The sequence below is a fragment of the Neophocaena asiaeorientalis genome, unplaced genomic scaffold (genome assembly GCF_003031525.2).
Source record: "Neophocaena asiaeorientalis asiaeorientalis breed wild unplaced genomic scaffold, Neophocaena_asiaeorientalis_V1.1 scaffold7, whole genome shotgun sequence".
NCBI lineage: Eukaryota > Metazoa > Chordata > Mammalia > Artiodactyla > Phocoenidae > Neophocaena > Neophocaena asiaeorientalis.
Window position 1 is genome coordinate 19,853,973 of NW_020185337.1, and position 23,812 is coordinate 19,877,784.

General features: G+C 42.1%; 1 protein-coding gene across 4 annotated transcripts in view; it reads right to left on the bottom strand.

Annotated features, from left to right (window-relative positions):
- LOC112393816 (probable E3 ubiquitin-protein ligase HERC3) overlaps positions 1-23,812 on the bottom strand; it is a 129,235-nt gene that overhangs the window by 36,689 nt on the left and 68,734 nt on the right. For 2 of the 4 annotated variants that reach the window (XM_024736207.1, XM_024736208.1), the window contains 7 exons: positions 13,559-13,582; positions 13,378-13,467; positions 12,027-12,197; positions 10,075-10,218; positions 8,767-8,933; positions 5,340-5,406; positions 3,557-3,639 (listed from right to left, as the gene is read on the bottom strand). In XM_024736207.1, coding sequence (XP_024591975.1) covers positions 3,557-3,639; positions 5,340-5,406; positions 8,767-8,933; positions 10,075-10,218; positions 12,027-12,197; positions 13,378-13,467; positions 13,559-13,582 — 746 coding nt within the window. Of the gene's footprint in view, positions 1-3,556; positions 3,640-5,339; positions 5,407-8,684; positions 8,934-10,074; positions 10,219-12,026; positions 12,198-13,377; positions 13,468-13,558; positions 13,583-23,812 lie in introns of those variants that run through there. The other 2 variants (XR_003002028.1, XM_024736209.1) reach the window with 2 other exon arrangements.

Below are 23,812 nucleotides of genomic sequence, written 5' to 3' on the forward strand. Positions count from 1 at the left end.
CCATATCTAACACACAGCGCATTGGGATGACTCACCAGAATGTGAAGAGATTCTGAATATGCCCCTCCTCAGGCTGCTTGCCCAGCCCACTGTTAGCTCCTAACAAATGATGCACACACTGTCGTGTCTGAAATCTGACGCAAAAGCTCAGACATCCTTTGAAAGACTAAAGGCTGTAGATGTATCTAGGTACACACATACATACATATGTAATAAAGCAATCAGCAAAACCAGGAGGGAAGAGAAATCACCTGGACCCACAAAGCCACTTTATGATCTGCCATAAATTCCCCAATTCTAAAAACAGTATCAAGGACTTCCCTGGTGGTGCAGCGGCTGAGACTCCGCGCTCCCAAGGCAGGGGGTCCGGGTTCGATTCCTGGTCAGGGAAATAGATCCCACATGCGGCACCTAAAAGTTCATATGCCGCAACTAAAGATACCGCATGCCTCACCTAAAGATCCCACATGCTGCTGCGAAGATCCCACGTGCCGCAACGAGGACCCATCGCAGCCAAATAAATATTAAAAAATGAAAACTAAATAAAATAAAAACATTATCAGACTCTACGGAATAACGAGACTGTTCTTGTTGAACAAATCATTTGCTGTTAACAAAAATACCAACATTATGTAGATAAAGAAAGGACAGTGCTTTCAGCTCCAAAAGATTCTTATCAAGTTAGAGTTTCGATTGAAACACCTACTTGACCCAAGACTAGCCTCTATATTAGATTCCCAGAGTCAAGATAATTTCATCATCTGAAGCCATTCTGTTGGGTGCTTAGCAACTTCTGGATTATTTTACTTAATTCTGGTATTAGAGCTCACACTTTCCCCGAAGCTGAGGCTTCCTGGATAGCCTGGAAGGTTTACATGACAAAAAAGATTACTGCATGTTACATTAGACCACTTGGGCTTCTAGCTATCTTTAAAAGCGTAAAAGGATGGAAGAAGAGGCCTGTCAGTTTTTCTATCATTCCTGTTTTCCAAAGGGAAAACTTATGGGAGGAAGCCAATATATATCACTTGGATAGAGTGAATTTCATAGGATCTCTGTTTGCATCTTTGCAACTATTTACAGTAAGAAGCCAACTAGCACCCAGAGTGAATTAGCTTTAATTTCCCAACATGCTTAAAACAGCACACAACTTCTCTTCATCTGTAACTTTTTCCACAGCTTCAACGAACCCTTGCCTCCAGAAGGCTTCCCTCGCTCACAACCCTCCCAAGTGGAGACTGCCACTCCCTCATCTTTCCTCACCTCTACCGCTTCTTTAAGCCAAGAAGTTTCGTCTCTAGCTAATGTGCTAACGGTCCCTAAATCCTCATCTCGAGTCTACTTTCTATTCTAATACATACAACTCATCTAAGAACATACATTTTCCCTGTCCTCGTTTTTATTTATTTCACCACTTTTTTCCTTGTGTAGGCAACCTCAAGTTCACTGGTCATTAAGACTAGCATAAGTAAACAAATAAACTACTGATATAAGACTTCTCTTCTAATACAACAAACTAGTGAATATAACAAAAAAGAAGCGGACTCACAGACATAGAGAACAAACTATGGTTACCTGTCGGGGGGAGGGACAACATAGGGGGTGGGAAGTGGGAGGTACAAACTACCTAGAGTAAGATAAGTTCAAGGGTGCGCTGTACAATATGGGAATACAGCCAATATTTTGTAATAATTGTAAATGGAAAGTAACCTTTAAAGACTGTATTAAAATTTTAAATGCAAAAAAAAAAAGAAAACATCCTACTTAAAAAAAAAAGAACTATGAATTGATTTTAAAAAAAGACCCCTCTTGATGACAGACATAAATTTTCAGCTGTAAACAAAATCACCCAGGTATCACACAGACATGTCAAAATCAACACATACAAAATAGAACTCTTTCCCCTCCACCCTGTGCTACAGATTCTGTTTCCTGTTGGTCAGCTCTCCAAATCAGAAGCCTCAGAGTTGTTATCATACGTGCCTCTGGGGACTTCCCTGGTGGCGCAGTGGTTAAGAATCTGCCTGCCAATGCAGGGGACATGGGTGTTCGAGCCCTGGTCCGGGAAGATCCCACATGCCGCGGAGCAACTAAGCCCGTGCGTCACAACTACTGAGCCTGCGCTCTAGAGCCCACGAGCCACAACTACTGAGCCCGTGCGCCTAGAGCCCGTGCTCCGCAACGAGAAGCCACCGCAGTGAGAAGCCCGCGCTCTGCAACAAAGAGTAGCCCCCGCTCGTCGCAACTAGAGAAAGCCCACGCGCAGCAACAAAGACCCAATGCAGCCAAAAATAAATAAATAAATTGATTAAAAAAAGAAAATGACATGACTCTCTAGTACCATCTGTATATAATGAGACACTAGCTCCTGTTGATTACATAAACACGTAGCCGGCTCCGTATCCCTGCTAGCTTCACTTTGGCCCTTACCACCCTGCCCTTGAGCTACCTCAACAGCCTCGTAATGGGCCTCTCCACACGTGGCTGACTTCCATATGGCCACCAGTCATCACTCAAACGGAGATCAACCATGTCCCACTGCAAACCCATTCCAGGTCTTGACTAGCTCCACCCCAATACCACTGTGCCCACCCTCCAGCCGTACCCTAAGCCCCGCCCCACAAATACTCTTCATTCTCTGGCATGTGTTAAATTGGAGAGTCTGACTCATATTATCCCTGTGCCTAAAATGTTTTCCCTCTTCAGCGTCTGGTCAGAGTGTTATGGCCTCTCCTCCTGGTTCCCTGGCGCTTGGCCTATCACTTTCCTATCACATGCACCATCATCTCCTGCAACCATTCATTACACTGCCCCTTCCCAGCTGCCTTGAGATAAAAGTTACTTATTTCCTGTACTCGGCAACACGCCTGGCGTACAGCAGACACTCAGTGCTTGTAAACTGAACTGATTAACATGCAGATGGCCAACAACCTCACTCATCATTTAATTCAAAAGCAAACAAAATTGAATTTTTTTCTCCTCCAAAGGGATAACACAGAGAAAAACCATCCTGAAAAACCAGATAGACTTGGATTAATTTTCATGAGGCAGAAAGAATTTAATTTAAAACCTGTATTACAAATTCTTCAGCAATAAAACCACCATAATCGTAAGCATCTTTACAGCATTCGCTTATTCAACATATTTTTTTGGAGCATTTTTATGCCACTCGCTCTGCTGGATACTGGAAACTTTGTGCTAAATGCTGGGAGTTCATTCATTCCAAAGTGTTCTCCTATAAATTACCTCACTTTAGTCTCACAACCATTCCATGAGGGAGGCAGGACAGTTATTATAACCCCCATTTGACAGATGAGAAACTGAGATCAGAGAGTTTACGTGATTTGCTCAGGGTCAAAGCCAGTAAGACAGAGATGTAGAACTACAACAGTTATCTCCTGAACCCAGGTCTGCTGCTTCCTCTACTTTTAAACCCCTAAAGTTGCCTTAACACCCTCACTCCCTCTGAAGAAGGGATGAAAATTTAACTTCAGTCTTGGTCTTAAAAGTGCAGAGAAATGAAGTAACGTGTGCACGGTCCAGGATCAGGACTCACCTGTTCTCCTTGCACACAGCCACTCTGTCTCCCCCAGGTATCAGCTGCTTCTGTTCAATCACGCCATAGCTTTCTCGACAAATCTGTATTTAAGGGAGGAAGAAAGAAACATTTCAATTTTGTAGACCACTTATCTTTCTAGACCCCAAATGACTGAGAGAAGCTTTAGGAACAAACGTAGCTTAATGACTACTTATTGCCACAGAACATTCTCAGGAGGAGAAAGGGAACCTGAGTCAGAGAACACTGGCACCTTAAAAGATATCTTTTTATTTTTCTTCATTACTGTTTTTTTTTAACATCTTTATTGGAGTATAATTGCTTTACAATGTTGTGTTAGTGTCTGCTGTATAACAAAGCGAATCAGCTATACATATACCTATATCCCCATATCCCCTCCCTCTTGCGTCTCCCTCCCACCCTCCCTATCCTACCCCTCTAGCTGGTCACAAAGCACCGAGCTGATCTCCCTGTGCTATGCAGCTGCTTCCCACTAGCTATCTATTTTACGTTTGGTAGTGTATATATGCCAAGACATGGAGTTGCCAATAAATGCAATCAAAGAGAAAATGATATGAACTCTAGAAATTATATGTATAGGAGTAAAGAGGAATAATGCTTCAGTAATTTTCTTAATTGTATAGATTAATCATTCATTCATTTATTCAACACATTTATTGAACTCCTGTAACATTCAAGACACTCTGACTACCATATGACCCACCAATTCTACTCCTGAGTATATACCTGAGAAAAACAAAAACAGTAATTCGAAAAAATACATGCACCCCAATGTTTACAGCAACATTATTTACAATAGCCAAGATATGGAAGCAACCTAAGTGTCCATCAAAAGATGAATGGGTAAATAAGATGTGACACATGTACACAATGGAATACTACTCGGCCATAAAAAAGAAGGAAATTGTGCCATTTGCAGCAACATGGATGAACTTGGAGGGTTTTATGCTAAATGAAATAAGTCAGACTGAGAAAGACAAATACTGTACGATGTCACGTGTACATAGAATCTAAAAAACACAACAAACTAGTAAATATAACGAAAGAGAAGCAGACTCACAGATTTAGAGAACAAACTAGTGGTTTACCAGTGGGGAGAGGGAAGGGGGCAGGGACAGTACAGCGGTAGGGGACTAAGGCGTACAAACTATTAGGTATAAAATAAGCTACAAAGACATACTGTACAACATGAGGAATACAGCAAATATTTTATAATAACTATAAATGGAGTATAACCTTTAAAAATTGTGAATCGCTATATTGTACACCTGTAACTGATATAATATTGTACAGCAACTATAATTTGATTTTAAAAAAGACACTAAAGGGACTTCCCTGGTGGCGCAGTGGCTAAGCATCCGCCTGCCAATGCAGGGAACACAGGTTCGAGCCCTGGTCCGGGAAGATCCCACATGCTGCGGAGCAGCTAAGCCCGTGTGCCACAACTACTTGAGCCCATGTGCCTAAAGCCCATGCTCCGCAACAAGAGAAGCCACCGCAATGAGAAGCCTGTACACCGCAACGAAGAGCGGCCCCCGCTCGCCGCAGCTAGAGAAAGCCTGCACACAGCAACAAAGACCCAATGCAGCCAATAAACAAATAAAATTTAAAAAATAAAAAAAGACACTATGACTACAATAATTTGGTTCAGAGAAGTCGCTGAATTTGTTCTTTGATTTGGAGAAAAATTAATGTTAATTGTGACTTGTAAGCATGATGAAAGAGACAGCTACAATCAAGAGTAAACTGTGGAAATCCTTACCGTGAAGTTGAGGCAGAAAGTCTCCTCAACATCTTCCCCAGGGTAATCTAGAAGTTCTTGAAGACTCCTAATCACAGATTGACAGAGAAAGGAAATGAGGCAAATCAGACATGGCAATAGTGTTTCTATCTCAGTCACATGCCCACCAGACTGTCTGCAAGGAAACGCTAGCAAAGAAGATTCTAGAATGAACATAAATCCAGACTGACAGAAAATCATGTTAACTGTATCTTGAAAAGAAATACGGCAGTTGACTTGTAAGACACTCATTAATCATTCTCTATTCCTACTGACAAATCTTACTGAATTTATGAAGAAATTCTGATGGAGTCATATCTGACACATGGGTTAACTCTGGTATTCCTCAGAAGTAGATACATGAGGAGATGGTCTTGCAGCGGTCCTACAGACTTGCTTTAGCCATAGGCATTAGTAGAAAAATCCTCTTACCATAAAAAAAAAAAAAGCTACTAAATCACTGTATCCACTTAGGAATCTTAATGGCTTACTTGTTAATGCAAGGGGCTCTGTATGGTAAAGAACCACCATATTAAAGAACACCGAAACATGTTTCTGCCAACAATGATCATATAGTATACTCTCACGAGAATACGTTCTTATTACTAGACCTCATTCACACTTTCTTCTTTAGTGATCGCGGAGTCTGGCAGTTCCAGAAAGAAAAAATTGCCCAGAAAGAAAATTCTTAGTGTGGAATTTAAATCTGTTTCCAGTTAACCAGCCAAGAAGATTACTTGAAATGTATCATTCTCAGCCAGGTTGGCAAAGAAAATAGCACACATTTCTGTCACTCTCAGTTACCAAAAAAAGCAACCCTGCCTGGGTCTCCTCTGTCATTTTTTTATATTCCTTCTAAATTTTCTTTTCCTCTCTCTGTGCACCCTCTCCCCACATCCTTTATGATTTCTCTGTATTGGTGTCCTATACTGGTGGTGTGACAGTCTCATTTCCAGAGGGCACCTTAGAGACCACCCTTCCTCTATCTCCATCTTAAAATCAGTCTTCTTTCTCCATAAAAAAGGGATGTTCTGGGCTTCCCTGGTGGCGCAGTGGTCGAGGGTCTGCCGGTCGATGCAGGAGACACGGGTTCGTGCCCCAGTCTGGGAGGATCCCACATGCCGTGGAGCGGCTGGGCCCGTGAGCCATGGCCGCTGAGCCTGCACGTCCGGAGCCTGTGCTCCGCAACGGGAGAGGCCACAACAGTGAGAGGCCCGCGTGCCACATAAAAAAAAAAAAAAGGGATGTTCCTTCCTGTTGAAGTCAAAAGAATTGTACTGTTTAGAGAAAGTCACAGATATGGTCTTTTTATATACTTCGCCTTATGCTACCTAAAATCAATACAGAGGAACTCAGAATAAAAGGAGTTTTTAAGAGCCAGAAAGAATAATAACATAAAAACATGGCTCCACTACGCTGGAAAACCGTCTGGAGGTTCCTCAAAAGGCTAAACGCAGAGTTACCACTTGCCCTAGCAATTCCATTCCCAGGTACATACCCAAGAAAAATGAAAACTTACATCAACACAAAAAGTCTGTAAGAAAATCCACAGCAGCACTATTAGTAACAGCCGGAAGGTAGGAGAAAGCCGACATCCATCAACTGATGAATGGATGAACAAAACGTGTCATATATCCACATAACGAAATATGAGTTGGCAGTAAAAAGAAATAAAATACTGATACAAGCTGCAACCTAGATGAACCTTGAAAACGCACTGTGTGAAAGAAGCCAGTCACAAAAAAACACACGTGGTACGATTCTGTTTATGTGACATAGCCAGAAGAGGCCATCAATAGAGACAGAGAGTAGCTCAGTGGTTGCCCAGGGCTTGGGGGACGAGGAAGTTGGGGATGTCGCCTGAGGAGTCCCAGGTTTCTTTCTCAGGTGATGAAAATATTCTAAAATTGATTGTAATAAAGGCTGTACAACTCTGAATATACTAAAAGTCACTGAATTATATACTTCAGCTGGGTGAATTGTGTGGTATGCAAATTATATCTCAAACTACTTTCTTCAAAAGGCTCTGTGGGCTTCCCTGGTGGCGCAGTGGTTGAGAGTCCGCCTGCCGATGCAGGGGACGCAGGTTCGTGCCCCGGTCCGGGAAGATCCCACATGCCGGGGAGCGGCTGGGCCCATGAGCCATGGCCGCTGAGCCTGCGGGTCCAGAGCCTGTGCTCCGCAACGGGAGAGGCCACAGCAGTGAGAGGCCCGCGTACCGGAAAAAAAAAAAAAAGCCTCTGTGACGTAACAGAAAATGCGTATATTGGTCTCTGTCCCCAGTTCCCGGCACAGGGCTCCCAAAACCCTAAGTGATGAGAGGGTTAGGAGCATCTTTTGTTCTAATGGGGTGATTCTGGGTGGGCTCCTGGGTGGGGGCTGGTCACCCGAAGGACCCAGCTGTGATCTTCAGCTCCACGCCCCCCATTCTCCAGAGAGGGGAGAGGGGCTGGAAATGAAGGTCATAATTGATCACCCCGTAAGGAAGCCTCCTTAAAATCCCAACAGTAGGGGGTTCAGGGAGCTTCCAGGTTGGTGAACACATCCACACACGGGGAGGGCAGTGCACCCCAACTCCATGGGGTCAGAAGCTCCTACTACACTCAGGACCCCTCCAGGCCTCACCCTCTGTATCTCTTCAACTGGCCGTTCATCTGTATCCTTTATTGTAAACCCTGAATAAACTGGTAAACCTAAGTGCTTCCCTGAATTCTCCGGGCCGCTCTAGGAAATTAATCGGACCCGAGGAGGGGTCTCGAGAACCTCTGATTTGTAACCAGATCAGACAGAAGTTGTGGGTAACCTGGGGACCTACTGCTTGCGAGTGGCACCCGAAGTGGGTGAGAGTAGTCTGGAGGGACTGAGCACTGAGCTTGTGGGATCCAATGCCATCTCTAGGTAGACGGTGTCAGAACTGAGGTGAATCGTAGGACACCAGCTGGCGTCGTGGAGAATTACTTGGTGGCAGGGGGAAACCGCCACACGTTTGGTGGCCAGAAGTGCTGTGCGTGTGGCTGCAGTGTGACAGTCAAGGTGACACAGAAGAGAGAAACAGAAGGACAGGGAGACCTGTAGGTTTTTGCAAAATACAGACTCCCTTTTCAATACTTTCTCCCCTGTACTTATGGACCATGACAAAGCTCGAAGTCCTAATTTTTTGTTCAGGATAAGAAAAGCAGACAGCTGGATTCCTGGGCAGCTACGACTTCCCTTTTCCCCTTTCTCCTTCTGCCCCTAGAGTGACACAGGCACTGCTTCAAGCCAGGAGCTGTGGAGCCACATCTTAAGACAAAGCATACACAGCACAGTCTAATGATAAACTCTTAACTTGTACACGTGGTGTTGTCAACCTTTGGTCCCAGCGCCAGAGCAGTTCTCCACACCGGGCTCCCGTCTTCCAGCTCCGTACCTTCCTTCCGTGGGTGACAGCTCCTTCAAGTCTTCCAGGCCAGGCTTCACGTTCAGTAGCTTCTTATAGAGAGCCAACGGGAAGTGCAGGTCCACCACGGTGGAGTTGTAGATGGCGAGTCCACAGGTTATGCCAATCAAGTGAAACCAGTTGTGCTCTACAAAACACTTTCACCACATGCGCAAATGTGTTAAAAAGAAAAGCAGGGACTTCCCCGGTGGGCCAGTGGTTAAGAATCCGCCTTGCCATGCAGGGAACGTGGGTTTGATCCGCGGTAGGGGAACTAAGATCCCACATGCCACAGGGCAACTAAGCCCGCGTGCCGCAACTACAGAGCCCACATGCTCTGGAGCCCGCACGCCGCAACTAAGACTCGACACAGCCAAAAGTATATAAACAAACATTTAAAAAAAAAAAAAGAAAAGAAAAGCAGTGTTTGCAGCCCTCAAAACAATCTGCCATTTACCTTAAAATATTTTCAGTATGAAAGAATGAAGATCTCGTTAATATTTAGTTACCTTCTGAAGCAGACAAGTACCCCTAACAAAAGTTCAGCTGTCGCCCAAAGATGCAATGCTGTAAGTTAAGCGTTTACAGCTCATCCGTGATGCAGAGCACAGCTTACCCTCATTTAGAGCAATGCTGTCCAACAGAACTTTCTGCAATGATGGAAACATTCTATTCTGTGCTGTCCCAGATGGCAGCCACTAACTACATGTGTCTACTGAGGACTTGAACAGTGGTTAGTACAACTGAGGGAATGACTTTAGTATTACTTACTTAAATAAAATTTAAACTTAAATAGCTACAGGAGGCTAATGGCTACCTTTCAAGACAGTGTGGATCTAGGGAGAAAAGTCTGGTAGAAAAAGAGCTAAACTATAGTCTGCTTGAAATAAGAATGCCTTTTAAAACTTAGCTCTCCGACTGAATTTTCAAAAAGTGTGAGTATGTGTATATCTGTACGAGTGTTCATACACGTACTGTCACTGTTATTAAAGTAAGATATATTTGACAACTACTTTTTATATGTCATAAAACCAATTTCTTTATCATCCCCTACTCTTTCTACCCTCCGAGGATTACAAAACTTGGAGCTTACCTACTAGAAATGGAAATGGGGCTAATGGGTGACAGAACACACTATGACATCTTAGCAACGGGTGAAACATGAAGACGGGGAACGTGACGACAATCACGTTAAATGATTACCTCTGTTATGCTCCCCTCTGTAAACACCAGAAGGCTAGGGATTGGTCTGACAGTTTAATTCAATCCATCTGTTGAAAGGTGACGTCACTAACTTACCGTATCTGAAAACCACAAGAGATTTGAATCCTGATAGTAGGTAAACATTCCATAGATGGGATTCAACAATTCTTTTAATAGTAAAAGAAAGAACTCCTTTGTGACACCACCAGCATCCACTGCTTCTTCACCATCAAAAATGACCTTGAAATAATGAAAGCAGAATCAGTATTTCAGGGAAATCACTAGCATTTTACGTTTGTTTTTTTTTTTGTTGTTGTTGTTTTTTTAGCAAATTATTTCCAAAGTCAGGACAAAGAAAGGAAGATGTAACAAGAGAGTACACTGACGCAATGAAAACTGCAAAGTGTATCTGCTGATTATTAACAAGGCACTTATAAACACACAAAATTTTACCAGGCACTTCATGGGATACAGAGAAAGTCAGAGGTTTACCATATGTCCACAGAAAGTTTACCATCGATTTGGGGCAGGGAGGGAAACATAAAAGAACCAATTCGAGAATACATTTTATTTTCAAAGAGTCAGATACACTGAGACGTAAATGTTCTGGCACGTAGAGAAAAGCAGTGACTAACTTGAATAAAGGAAGAAATCTCTCTCAGCGGAGTTCTTGAACTAACTGATGCATGTGAAAGGGAGGAGAGCGTGCTGAGCAGACACAGACCTGGGCTCTGGGAGGGGCTAGAGACCCATCACAACAACAGCTACAGCAAACCAAAGGACGAGATTTATTGAGACTCTTCTACATGCCAGCCAGCACTTAAACTCTATTAACCTAATCCTCAGAACAGTCTTACGCACTGGAATTACTATTATCATCCCCATTTTACTGGTAAGGGCTCAGGTACAGGACTAAAAACAGCATTTAAGAAAGCTTATCCTGGGAACTTCCCTGGTGGTCCACTGGTTAAGACTCCGCGCTTCCAACGCTGGGGCCACGGGTCTGATCAGGGGACAGCGAACTAAGATCCCGCGTGCTGCATGGCACGGCCAAAAAGAAAAAAAAAAACAGCAAGCTTATCCCGGTGCCTGTGGTCAAGGTTGCCTAGAGCAGGAGAGTAAAGGTCTCCGATTATATGGATGCCAGCAGAAGACTTAAACATGCTACCAAGCAAGAACTGTCCCACCTGAATTACTGATTGAAAACAAGGGGCAAAGAAAGTGCCCTCTCTTTGCAATATCAAAAACCTAACCCAGAAGTTCTAGGGAGAACTCCCAGGCAGACTGATGGGACTAATACTACTTACTGGAAATTTTTAAAAGGGTGACAGTATCATGGAGACCATCAGTTTCTTGCCTATTACATTTCAGAAGCTGGAGTTTACAACAGGATTGGAAATAGAGTTAGGAAAGTCTTCTGAAGGGAAAGGTAAATCACTTAAAACTTCAGGAATTCACTTAAAACTTCAGTAATTCACTAAATATTTACCGACCAGCTACTGCGTACCAAGCATTGTGCTAAGCCCTGGGAATACACTAAGCGGTGACACAAACATGCCTAATCTATGAGGAAAGACAATTTCTTAATTTAATCATTTCCAAGTACTGAGAGGACCTATCCTAACAGGCCACCAGCTGCCCAGACAATTTCACTACCTTTCCGTTCTTTTTTTTTTACCTTCTTTCTCTCTTAAATCTTTGACATCCAAAGATTCCTAGATGCTGGCTTGGTGGTTTTACCTAGTTGAAGCTTTAGCAGTGCTGTTGTTCGCTTGGTTTTGGTAGAGCTGGAGCAGGTAAACTGAAGAGAGCAGACAAAAAAGGCCCTATATTCCCCTCACGTAATCCACTGGCATTTTTATCTGATGTCACGTTGAGATGTTCTCTTTGGTGATTGGACAGAAGGAAGTGAGTAAATTCTTGTAAAATGAATGAAAGAAAGAATGAATGGCTGTACTCCACGATTTTAATAAAATCTCTGCTGCTTCGTCAACACTGTGTAAAGAAAACCCAGGAAGGGGTTTAGAGGTATATACGGAAGGACTCACTCTGAGAGGCTTTTTTAAATCAATATCAGAATGAATGCTCAGCTCTCTCAGGGCATCTCCAACAAGGCTGCTCCTGCGAACATGAAGGACCAGGAAGGGGCTTCTGGCCAGCAGAGGCTCCAAGGTGAGAAGCATGAAGACATTCTGCAGGTTGGCCCCGTTGACCGCCACCTGGAACAGCACATCCAAGAGCGCAGTTACCACTCAGAGTGCACCTGTGAGAGGGGACGGCAGCCAGCCCTGCCTTTGGACCAGGGGTAGGTCGGGGCCAGGCTGACTGCAGCTCCATTTTGGTCTTTATTTTCCTCCTAACTTTTCCAGTAGATTTTCTCAGTTACTCCTGTTTACAAAACACACAAATCTTTCTAATCTGAGCCCAAAGAGATTAACTGAAACACTTTATATAAACCATATGATCCATAACTCATTCGAAAATAATTTAAGCTGACGAAGACTGAAATAATATCTTCGTAGAAGAAAGTGATGATGGACAGTGGGTAGAAACTATGACTTTCAAAGTGGCAGGAAAAGAAGCCTAACAACCCCTTGCTAAAACTGGTGTTTATTCTTTGAAAAATGTCCATTTTCTCTGGAAAACCTTTAAATTGTCAATATCATGGATATATCACTGTGAAAACATATATATAGAGAGAGAGAAAGATATATAGATAAGAGCTAGAGAGAGACAGACAGATGGGGAAAGGGAGAGGGAGATGAATGAAGTTATATATCCACCAACAATGGGAATTGGTAGATTTGGATTGCTAATTCACAGATGTCTTTTTAGGCTTGTCAAAACCAATTATATTTTACAATAAAAATGGGTGTCTAAAATAAATTAAACAAATCTCTATAACTTGAGTTTTCGCTCAGTAAAGGACTGCCAAGCTCCATTTAATTATCTATCAGGGGTCAGCAAACAATGGCCCAAGGACCGAATCCAGCCTGCTGCCGGCTTTTGTACAGCTCTTGAGCTAACAGTAGTTTTTACATTTTTAAATTGTTTTTAAAAAATCAGAAGAAAAATATTTCACTACATGTGAAAATTATATAAAATTCAAATTTCATGCTACGACAGAGCTGAATACCTGAGACAACTGTATGGCCCACAAAGACACGTATTTACTATGTGGCCCTTTATGAAGACACTTGCCACCCCCGTTTGTGTAGATGTGCATTCACGTATATGTGTTATATTCAATATAAAATTGCTGAAAATTTTTCTAACAGTTCTAAAAGTTACAATGGAACTTCATCCAAACCAACTTTCTCCTATTAGGAAAAATTACAACTGAATGTATAAGATGAAAGAAACCCATAAGAAGAGGAAGTAAGGTTTAAAATACGTTGCCTGCATCTGTAGTTCAGCATCGGTCTGTAACATCTTGGTCTTGGCTTGGGCATCAAAGATGAAAGGGTAGGAACAAAGTGTTATAGCATCCTAGGATAAAACATATTATTGGCAATATTATAGTAGCCCACAGAGAATACTGCTGGAAAAACACATAAATAAATTTTACAGAGTCATTTACCTGCATTATAGATGGTCTAGCCTTCTGTGTAAAGAAACATAAAAAGTCTCTTAGTTGGATTACAAAACTTGAACTGTCTACCTCCCACAAATAACAAAACAAAAAACAAAGCAGATAACCTATCTGACCATTTGGCCATGGAACTAACACCATTTGAACAGCTGACTGGAGTTTTGATGGAACAGACTAGTTGTTTTGATGAATACAGACTGAGAAGAACACGAAAAACAATTTAAAAAAAATTGTAAAGGACCTTTACAAACCATTTCACTAACCCCATAATTCACAGTATTAATAGAACTCTCATTTATAAGAAATCTAATTCCCAAACAGGAGCTTTACAACCATGACTTCAGAGGTTAATTTTGTCAGGTAAAGTGGATAATGCAAATTTCATTTGTCAACATGTTAAGTCTCCCTTTTACACACACACACACACACACACACACACACAGAGTTCATCTTGGGAGAAACCAAATATTTAGAAAGCTGTCCCTGAGGGGCTTCCCTGGTGGCACAATAGTTAAGAATCCACCTGCCAAGGCAGAGGACACGGGTTCGAGCCCTGGTCCGGGAAGATCCCACATGCCGCGGAGCAACTAAGCCCGTGTGCCACAACTACTGAGCCTGCGCTCTAGAGCCCGCAAGCCACAACTGAGCCCGCGTGCTGCAACTACTGAAGCCTGCCTGCCTAGAGCCCGTGCTCCGCAACGAGAAGCCACCGCAATGAGAAGCCCGCGCACCACAACGAAGAGTAGCCCCTGCTCGCCGCAACTAGAGAAAGCCCACGCAGCAACGAAGAACCAACACAGCCAAAAATAAATTAAAAAAAAAAAGATATTTAGAAAGCTGTCCCTGACTAGGCACTTAGACCAATGCCTGGCCTACAGAAGACACTCCATCAATATGTGAATAAATCTGAATAAACTTTTGAGGAGGGGAATAACAGTACAGACATACCTCGTTTCATTGTGTTTCACAGATACTGCTTTTTTAAACATTTTATTTTTTTTACATTATTTTTTTTTTTTCTTTTTTCTTTTTTTTTGCGGTGTGTGGGCCTCTCACTGTTGTGGTCTCTCCCGTTGCGGAGCACAGGCTCTGGACGTACAGGCTCAGCGACCACAGCTCACGAGCCCAGCCACTCCGCGGCATGTGGGATCTTCCCGGACCGGTGCACGAACCCGTGTCCCCTGCATCGGCAGGCGGACTCTCAACCGCTGTGCCACCAGGGAAGCCCTACATTATTTATTTAATTTTTATTGGAGTGTAATTGCTTTACAATGTTGTGTTAGTTTCTGCTGTACAGCGAAGTGAATCAGTTATGTGTATACCTATATGCCCCCCTCCCTCTTGGACCTCCCTCCCACCCCATCCCACCCCTCTAGGTCATCAGAGCACCGACCTGAGCTCCCTGTGCTATACAGCAGGTTCCCACTAGCTATCTGTTTTACACATGGTAGTTAGTATATTTATGTCAAACCTAATCTCCCAATTCATCCTACCCTCCCCCCACTTCCCACAAATTGAATTTTGTGGCAACCCTGAGTCTCTCAAGACTATGGGCGCCATATTTCCAACAGCATTTGCTCACTTCATGTCTCTGTGTCACATTTTGGTAATTCTAACAATATTTCAAAGTTTCTCATTCTTATTTGTCATGGTGACCTGTGATCAGTGATCTTTGATGTTACCACTGCAAAAAGATTGCAACTGGCTGAAGGCTAAAATGACAGCTAACATATTTTAGCAATAAAGTATTTTTTAATTAAGGTTTGTACATTGTTTTTTAAACATAATACTATTTCACACTTAATAGACTACAGTACAATATAAACATAACTTTTGTATGCACTGGGAAACCAAAAAATTTGTGTGACTTGCTTTATTGTGATATTCGCTTTATTGCAGTGGTCTGGAACCAAATCCACAATTTCTCCAAGGTATGCCTATAAATAAATACAACCACAAACATATCTAAGAGGTATGCTAGTTTCGTTTATCAGGAGAAAAAAGGAACTCTCTCCTGAAAGGTTTTGTTAAGTTAATGAATAATGTTTGCTACATAACCTAACAGAAAGAAACAAAAAAAATCAACGGTATAGATCATGTTGACCTGTAGCAGTGTTTCTCAAACAGAAAACCATGGATTTATTCCCAGAGATCTGAAAGTGCACTATGAATTTTTTAAATTTTGTGTTTTTTTTTTTTTAACGATAGCCTAAACAAAATAAAAACACATTCTGAATGACCTCTTTATAATGATGTGTTACCATATAATTTGCATTTATTTTAATGATTGCACTGGTGCCATGTTATACTGAATTGTCCAAGGGTAATAAGAAAGAAGAAAAGCAGTCTTCCTTTGTAAGTGATGCATTTGTGTCCAGGAAAAGGCCACTGCAGTCCTGGCTCTCTGCATGAATGAAGGTTTAATAGCAGCTGAAAGGACAAAAGAGAGCTGAGTCATCCCTGGGTGTATAGAACAAGCTGCAGAACTCAAGTCCCCAGGCCTGGCAGCCCGCAGTCCTGATCACAATGCAAGTGGGGTTTGGCTTCAGTAACGCATTTGCTCATCACGTTAAATCCATGAGACTAATTTGTGTTTTACTGATTTTAGAGTTTTGTTAATATCTAATCTGTAAATTTGCTTTGGTTTTATAACATTTAAATGCTATATGAATAAGAAGTGTATATCTACCTCCTTTTGTATTTGTGTATATTTCAATGAAATCATTGAAAAGCAGTTTTAATTAAAATTCCCCTTGTTTATTCTTTAGAAACATGTTCCTTCAGGGATCTTGGAACGTTTCCCTAGCCTGAGAAACACTAATCAGAGAAAGGATTCCAGTCCAGGGAGACAAGGTATGGAAGCCTGCACACAGAACCCAGAGGGACTTGATTCATTCTCATGCCTACTTCTCTAATTATTTTGAATTTTGGGATTGAAATCACTAAAATAAACACACACACACCATAAAACAGCACTAGGTACCTACAACGGGTACAAGTATCTCTTGGAATAAGTGTGTTGGGAAAGTGTGTTTAAAACTGGTGCCAATATTCAGAATTTTCTAACCTCCCTCTCAGAAGAGATTTTATTCTAAGCATTATTCGCCTATTCTCAAGGCAAAAGAAAGATCTTTACCATGTGCTGTTGGTCTCTAAAGCAAGATAAAGTTTTGAACACTTCAAATTAAAAGTGACTATGGGAGAAGTGAAAACAGTTACTATAAAAACAGTTGTTGGCTTTACAGCATTGGCAGTATACAGTCTGCCCTCCTTATCCACGATTCCACATCTGGAGATTCAACCAACCTCAGCTGGAAAATATGCAGGGGGAAAAAAAAAGGCAATTCCAGAAGGTTCCAGAAATCAAAACTTGAATTTGCCACACACCGGCAACTATTTACATAGCATTTACACTGCATTATGTAATATAAGTAATCGAGAGATGATTTAAAGTCTATGAAACAACCTAAGTGCCCATCGTCAGATGAATGGATAAAGAAGGTGTGGCACATATACACAATGGAATATTACTCAGCCTTAAAAAGAAACGAAATTGAGTTATTTGTAATGAGGTGGGCAGACCTAGAGTCTGTCATACAGAGTGAAGTAAGTCAGAAAGAAAAAGACAAATACTGTATGCTAACACACATATATGGAATTTAAGAAAAAAAAAGGATGTCATGAAGAACCTAGGGGTGGGACGGGAATAGAGACGCAGACCTACTGGAGAACGGACTTGAGGATATGGGGAGGGGGAAGGGTGAGCTGTGACAGGGCGAGAGAGAGTCATGGACATATACACACTAACAAACGTAGTAAGGTAGATAGCTAGTGGGAAGCAGCCGCATGGCACAGGGATATTAGCTCGGTGCTTTGTGACAGCCTGGAAGGGTGGGATGGGGAGAGTGGGAGGGAGGGAGACGCAAGAGGGAGGACATATGGGAACATATGTATATATATAACTGATTCACTTTGTTATAGAGCAGAAATTAACACACCATTGTAAAGCAATTGTACCCCAATAAAGATGTTAAAAAAAAAATTAAAAAAAAAAGTCTATGGCAGGATGTGCTTAGGTTATATGCAAATAGTACAACATTTTATATGAGGGACTTGAGCATGGTATGGGGATGGGGGCTCCTGGAACCAATCCGCTACTGATACTGAGGGACAACTATATCTAGTATTTTTACTTTTTTATAAACTTATATATTATTTACTTATTTGTTATTTTTGGCTGCGTTGGGTCTTCGTTGCTGCGTGTGGGCTCTCCCTAGTTGCGGTGAGCAGGGGCTACACTTCGTTGCGGTGCGCAGGCTCCTCATTGCAGTGGCTTCTCTTGTTGTGGAGCACGGGCTCTAGGCACGCAGGCTTCAGTAGTTGCGGCTCGTGGGCTCAGTAGTTGTGGCACACAGACCCTAGAGCATGCAGGTGTCAGTAGTTGTGGCGCGTGGGCTCAGTAGTTGTGGCTCGCGGGCTCTAGAGCACAGGCTCAGTAGTTGTGGTGCACGGGCTTAGTTGCTCCGCAGCATGTGGGATCTTCCCGGACCGGGGCTCGAACCCATGTCCCCCGCATTGGCAGGCGGACTCTCAACCACTGCGCCACCAGGGAAGCCCAAGTCTATGAGTTTTTGTATTTGAAATATAATAATTTCACTGATTTTTATTTTGCAGATGCTGAACATTTTAGAAATGGTATTAGTGCTGGCATTTCCATACTATGTGAACGAAATACTGAAACAGCAGTACTACGATTCTGCTTCCTGACTGCTCTCCCTAACCTAGAAGGATGTATATGAACTGGTAAGATATGTGATCCCCTCCTGAGAGGCTGTTTGTCCTGGGCCATCCATTCCCCAAAAGTGAGTCTCACAACCTATAACTAGCAAAGTACACACATGGATCACATTTCAAGTGTTCCTGCTTGAAATGGGGCTGCCCTGTAACCTTCGTTCATGTTTTTTAAGTATATGACAGAGAAGCAATGAATAAGTACATGGTACAGAACTAGAGGACTGGGGAATTGGGAATATCTTTTTCTTTCCTTTTCTTTCTTTCAACTCCAAGTCAACAGTTCCTAAATGTGGCTGTGACTGGGGACAAGAGGCATCACACAAATACCAAGGAGGAAACCCAGGAGCCCCTGCCTTCGGGTCTGCCTGACACCACAGGCCCCTGTACCCTCCGTGGGCAAGTCTGGCTCCCAGCGTCGCTGAATGCGAGGTACACACAGCTGTCTCATCTCACCATGCACAATACTGCTACCCGGAACCAGACACTGCCCCGGACGACACAGACAGCCGATGCCAGGTTCACTCCAGTCTTTATTTTTGAAGCATTTTCTTTTTGTTTTCTCAATTAAGTTTTATTGCAGTATGGTTGCTTTACAATGAAGCATTTTCTTTGTATCACTCACTTTCCCACTTGTGAGGCACCCTATGGGGCCCACAAAGTCACTCATTCTGTGTGCTATTTGTTTTGCAAGTGTAGATGATGAATGTGAATAAACAGAAATAAATAAGCCACTACCACCTCTTCTTTAAAATAAGCTGAGGGAGACCTTCAAGATGGCGGAGGAGTAAGACTCGGAGATCACCTTCCTCCCCACAGATACATCAGAAATACATCTACACGTGAAAAAGCTCCTACAGAAAACCTACTGAATGCTGGCAGAAGACCTCAGACCTCCCAAAAGGCAAGAAACTCCCCACGTACCTGGCCGTGCGGCTGACAGGGTCTTGGTGCTCTGGACAGGTGTCAGGCCTGTGCCTCTGAGGTGGGAGAGCCAAGTTCAGGATACTCGTCCATAAGAAACCTCCCAGCTCCACGTAATACCAAACGGCAAAAATCTCCCAGAGATCCCCATCTCAACACCAGCACCCAGCTTCACTCAACGACCAGCAAGCTACAGTGCTGGAAACCCTATGCCAAACAACTAGCAAGACAGGAACACAACCCCACCCATTAGCAGAGAGGCTGCCTAAAATCATAGTAAGTCCACAGACACCCCAAAACACACCACCAGACATGGACCTGCCCACCAGAAAAACAAGATCCAGCCTCATCCACCAGAACACAGGCACCAGTCCCCTGCACCAGGAAGCCTACACAACCCACTGAACCAACCTTAGCCACTGGGGACAGACACCAAAAACAATGGGAACTACGAACCTGCAGCCTGTGAAAAGGAGACCCCAAACACAGTAAGTTTAGCAAAATGAGAAGACAGAGAAACACACAGATGAAAGAGCAAGGTAAGAACCTACCAGACCTAACAAACGAAGAGGAAATAGGCAGTCTACCTGAAAAGGAATTCAGAGTAATGATAGTAAAGATGATCCAAAGTCTTAGAAACAGAATGTAGAAAATACAAGAAACGTTTAACAAGGACCTACAAGAACTAAGGAGCAAACAAACACTGATGAACAACACAATAAATGAAATTTAAAATTCTCTAGAAGGAATCAATAGCAGAATAACTGAGGCAGAAGAACAGATAAGTGACCTGGAAGATAAAATAGTGGAAGTAACTACTGCAGAGCAGAATAAAGAAAAAGAATGAAAAGAATTGAGGACAGTCTCAGAGACCTCTGGTTCAACATTAAACACACCAACATTTGAATTACAGGGGTTCCAGAAGAAGAAGAGAAAAACAAAGGGACTGAGAAAATATTTGAAGAGATTAGAGTTGAAAACTTCCCTAATATGGCAAAGGAAACAGTCAATCAAGTCTAGGAAGCACAGAGAGTCCCATACAGGACAATTCCAAGCAGAAACACACCAAGACACATTAATCAAACTGTCAAAAATTAAATACAAAGAAAACATATTAAAAGCAGCAAGGGAAAAACAACAAATAACACACAGGGAATCCCCATAAGATAAACAGCTGATCTTTAAGCAGAAACTCTGCAAGCCAGAAGGGAGTGGCAGGACATATTTAAAGCGATGAAAGGGAATAACCTACAACCAAGATTACTCTACCCAGCAAGGATCTCATTCAGATTCAACGGAGAAATTAAAACCTTTACAGACAAGCAAAAGCTAAGAGAATTCAGCACCACCAAACGAGCTTTACCACAAATGCTAAAGGAATTTCTCTAGGCGGGAAACACAACAGAAGGAAAAGACCTACAATAACAAACCAAAAACACTTAAGAAAATGGTTATAGGTACATACATATCGATAATTACCTTAAATGTAAATGGATTAAATGCTCCAACCAAAAGACACAGACTGGCTAAATGGATACAAAAACAAGATCCATATACATGCTGTCTACAAGAGACCCACTTCAGACCTAGGGATACATACAGACTGAAAGTGAGGGGATGGAAAAAGATATTCCATGCAAATGAAAATCAAAAGAAAGCTGGAGTAGCAATTGTCATATCAGACAAAACAGACTTTAAAATAAAGACTATTAGAAGAGACAAAGAAGGACACTACATAATGATCAAGGGATCAATCCAAGAAGATATAACAAGTGTAAATATTTATGAACCCAACATAGAGCACCTCAAAACATAAGGCAAATGCTAACAGCCATAAAAGGGGAAATTGACAATAATACAATCATAGTAGGGGACTTTACCACCCCACTTTCCAAGGACAGATCATCCAAAATGAAAAGAAAAAAAGAAACACAAGCTTTACATGATACATTAAACAAGATGGATTTAATTGATATTTATAGGACATTCCACCCAAACACAACAGAATACACCTTCCTCTCAAGTGTTCACGGAACATTTTCCAGGATAGATCATATCTTGGGTCACAAATGAAGCCTTAGAAAATTTAAGAAAATTGAAATCATATGAAGCATCTTTTCTGACCACAACGCTATGAGACTAGATATCAATTACAGGAAAAAATCTGTAAAAAAAACAAACACATGGAGGCTAAACAATACACTACTTAATAACCAAGGGAGAAGACTCAAATCAATAACATTAGAAATGAAAAAGGAGAAGTAACAACTGACACTGCAGAAATACAAAAGATCATGAGAGATTACTACAAGCAACTCTATGCCTATAAAATGGACAACCTGGAAGAAATGGACAAATGCTTAGAGAAAAGCACAACTTTCAGAGACTGAACCAGGAAGAAATAGAAAATATAAACAGGCCAATCACAAGCACTGAAATTGAGACTGATTAAAATTCTTCCAGCAAACAAAGGCCCAGGACCAGGTGGCTTCACAGGCGAATTCTATCAAATTTTAGAAAAGAGCTAACACCTATCCTTTGCAAACTCTTCCAAAACATAGCAGAGGGAGGAACACTCCCAAACTCATTCTACGAGGCCACCATCACCCTGATACCAAAACTAGACAAGGATGCCACAAAGAAACAAATGCAGCTCATGCAGCTCAATGTCAAAAAAACAAACAACCCAATCCAAAACTGGGCACAAAACCTAAACAGACATTTCCTGAAAGAAGATATACAGACTGCCAACAAACACGTGAAAGGATGCTCAACATCACTAATCATTAGAGAAATGCAATTCAAAACTACAATGAGGTATCACCTCATACCGGTCAGAATGGCCATCATCAAAAAATCTACAAACAATAAATGCTGGAGAGTGTGTGGAGAAAAAGGAACTCTCTTTCACTGTTGGTGGGAACATAAATTGATACAGCCACTATGCAGAACAGTTTGGAGGTTCCTTAAAAAACTAAAAATAGAACTACCATAGGACCCAGCAATCCCACTACTGGGCATATACCCTGAGTAAACCATAATTCAAAAAGAGGCATGTACCACAATGTTCATTACAATAGCCAGGACATGGAAACAACCTAAGTGTCCATCGATGGATGAATGGATAAAGAAATGGCACATATATACAATGGAATATTACTCAGCCATAAAAAGAAACAAAACTGAGTTATTTGTAGTGAGGTGAATGGACCAAGAGTCTGTCATACAGAGTGAAGTAAGTCATAAAGGGAAAAACAAATACCACATGCTAACACATATATATGGAATCTAAAATAAAATGGTTCTGAAGAACCTAGTGGCAGGACAGGACTAAAGAGTCAGACATAGAGAATGGACCTGAGGATACGGGAAGGGGGCAGGGTAAGCTGGGACGAAGTGAGAGAGTGGCATGGACATATATACACTACCAGATGTAAAATAGATAGCTAGTGGGAAGCAGCCACATAGCACAGGGAGATCAGCTCGGTGCTTTGTGACCACCTAGAGGGGTGGGATAGGGAGAGTGGGAGGGAGATGCAAGAGGGAGGAGATATGGGGACATATGTATATGTATAGCTGATTCACTTTGTTAAATAGCAGAAACTAACACACCATTGTAAAGCAATTATACTCCAGTAAAGATGTTAAAAAATAATAATAAAATAAAATAAGCAAAAAGCAGCCACTTTAGAATGTTGCTTTTATACACCACAGCCCTTTGCCCATACCTATTATGTCCCTTTGTAATTCCTTTTGCACTACACTGAACACCCCACAGAGGCAGCCACCATGTCCTGTACGTGTCCGCATCCCCAGCGGTAGCTGGCATATGACATACATTAGGTGCCCAAGACTGCTTACTGAAAAACAGTTATTAGGGCTTACGATATGCCAGGTACTAACTAGGTACTCTGACAAGTAAAAGGCCTTTCCATGGTTTCTCCCATTTACTTCTCACAGTACTGTTACAATTCACATTTATAAATGAGGATGCTAGGCTTATAGAAATTAAGTAACTTGCCTAAGGTCACATAGGTAGTAGGCCAGAGTTGAGACTTGAACCCAGTTCTTTTTGACTAAAGCACATGCTCGGAACTGTATGCTATACTGCCTCGGCTACTGCCAAGGCAAAACATTTAACACATAAAAACTCATATAGCATGAGACAGACAGACAGACACACACACAGGAACATTATTCATCCATAAAAAAGAAGGCAATCCTGCCATTTGCAACATGGGTGAAAACTAAAGGGCATTTTACACTAAGTGAAATAAGCCAGAGAGAGACAAACACTGTATGGTATCATTTATATGTGAAATCTAAAAAAAAACAAGAAAGCCAATCTCACAGAAACAGAATAACGGTTTCCAGGGGCTAGGGTGGGAACAGGGGAGGAGATGGGGAGATATAGCTCAAAGGGTACAATCTTTTCAGTTATAAGTAAGCTCTAAGGAGCTAAAGCACAGCATGGTGACTATAGTTAATAACACAGTATTAAATACTGGGAACTTGATGAGAGCACAT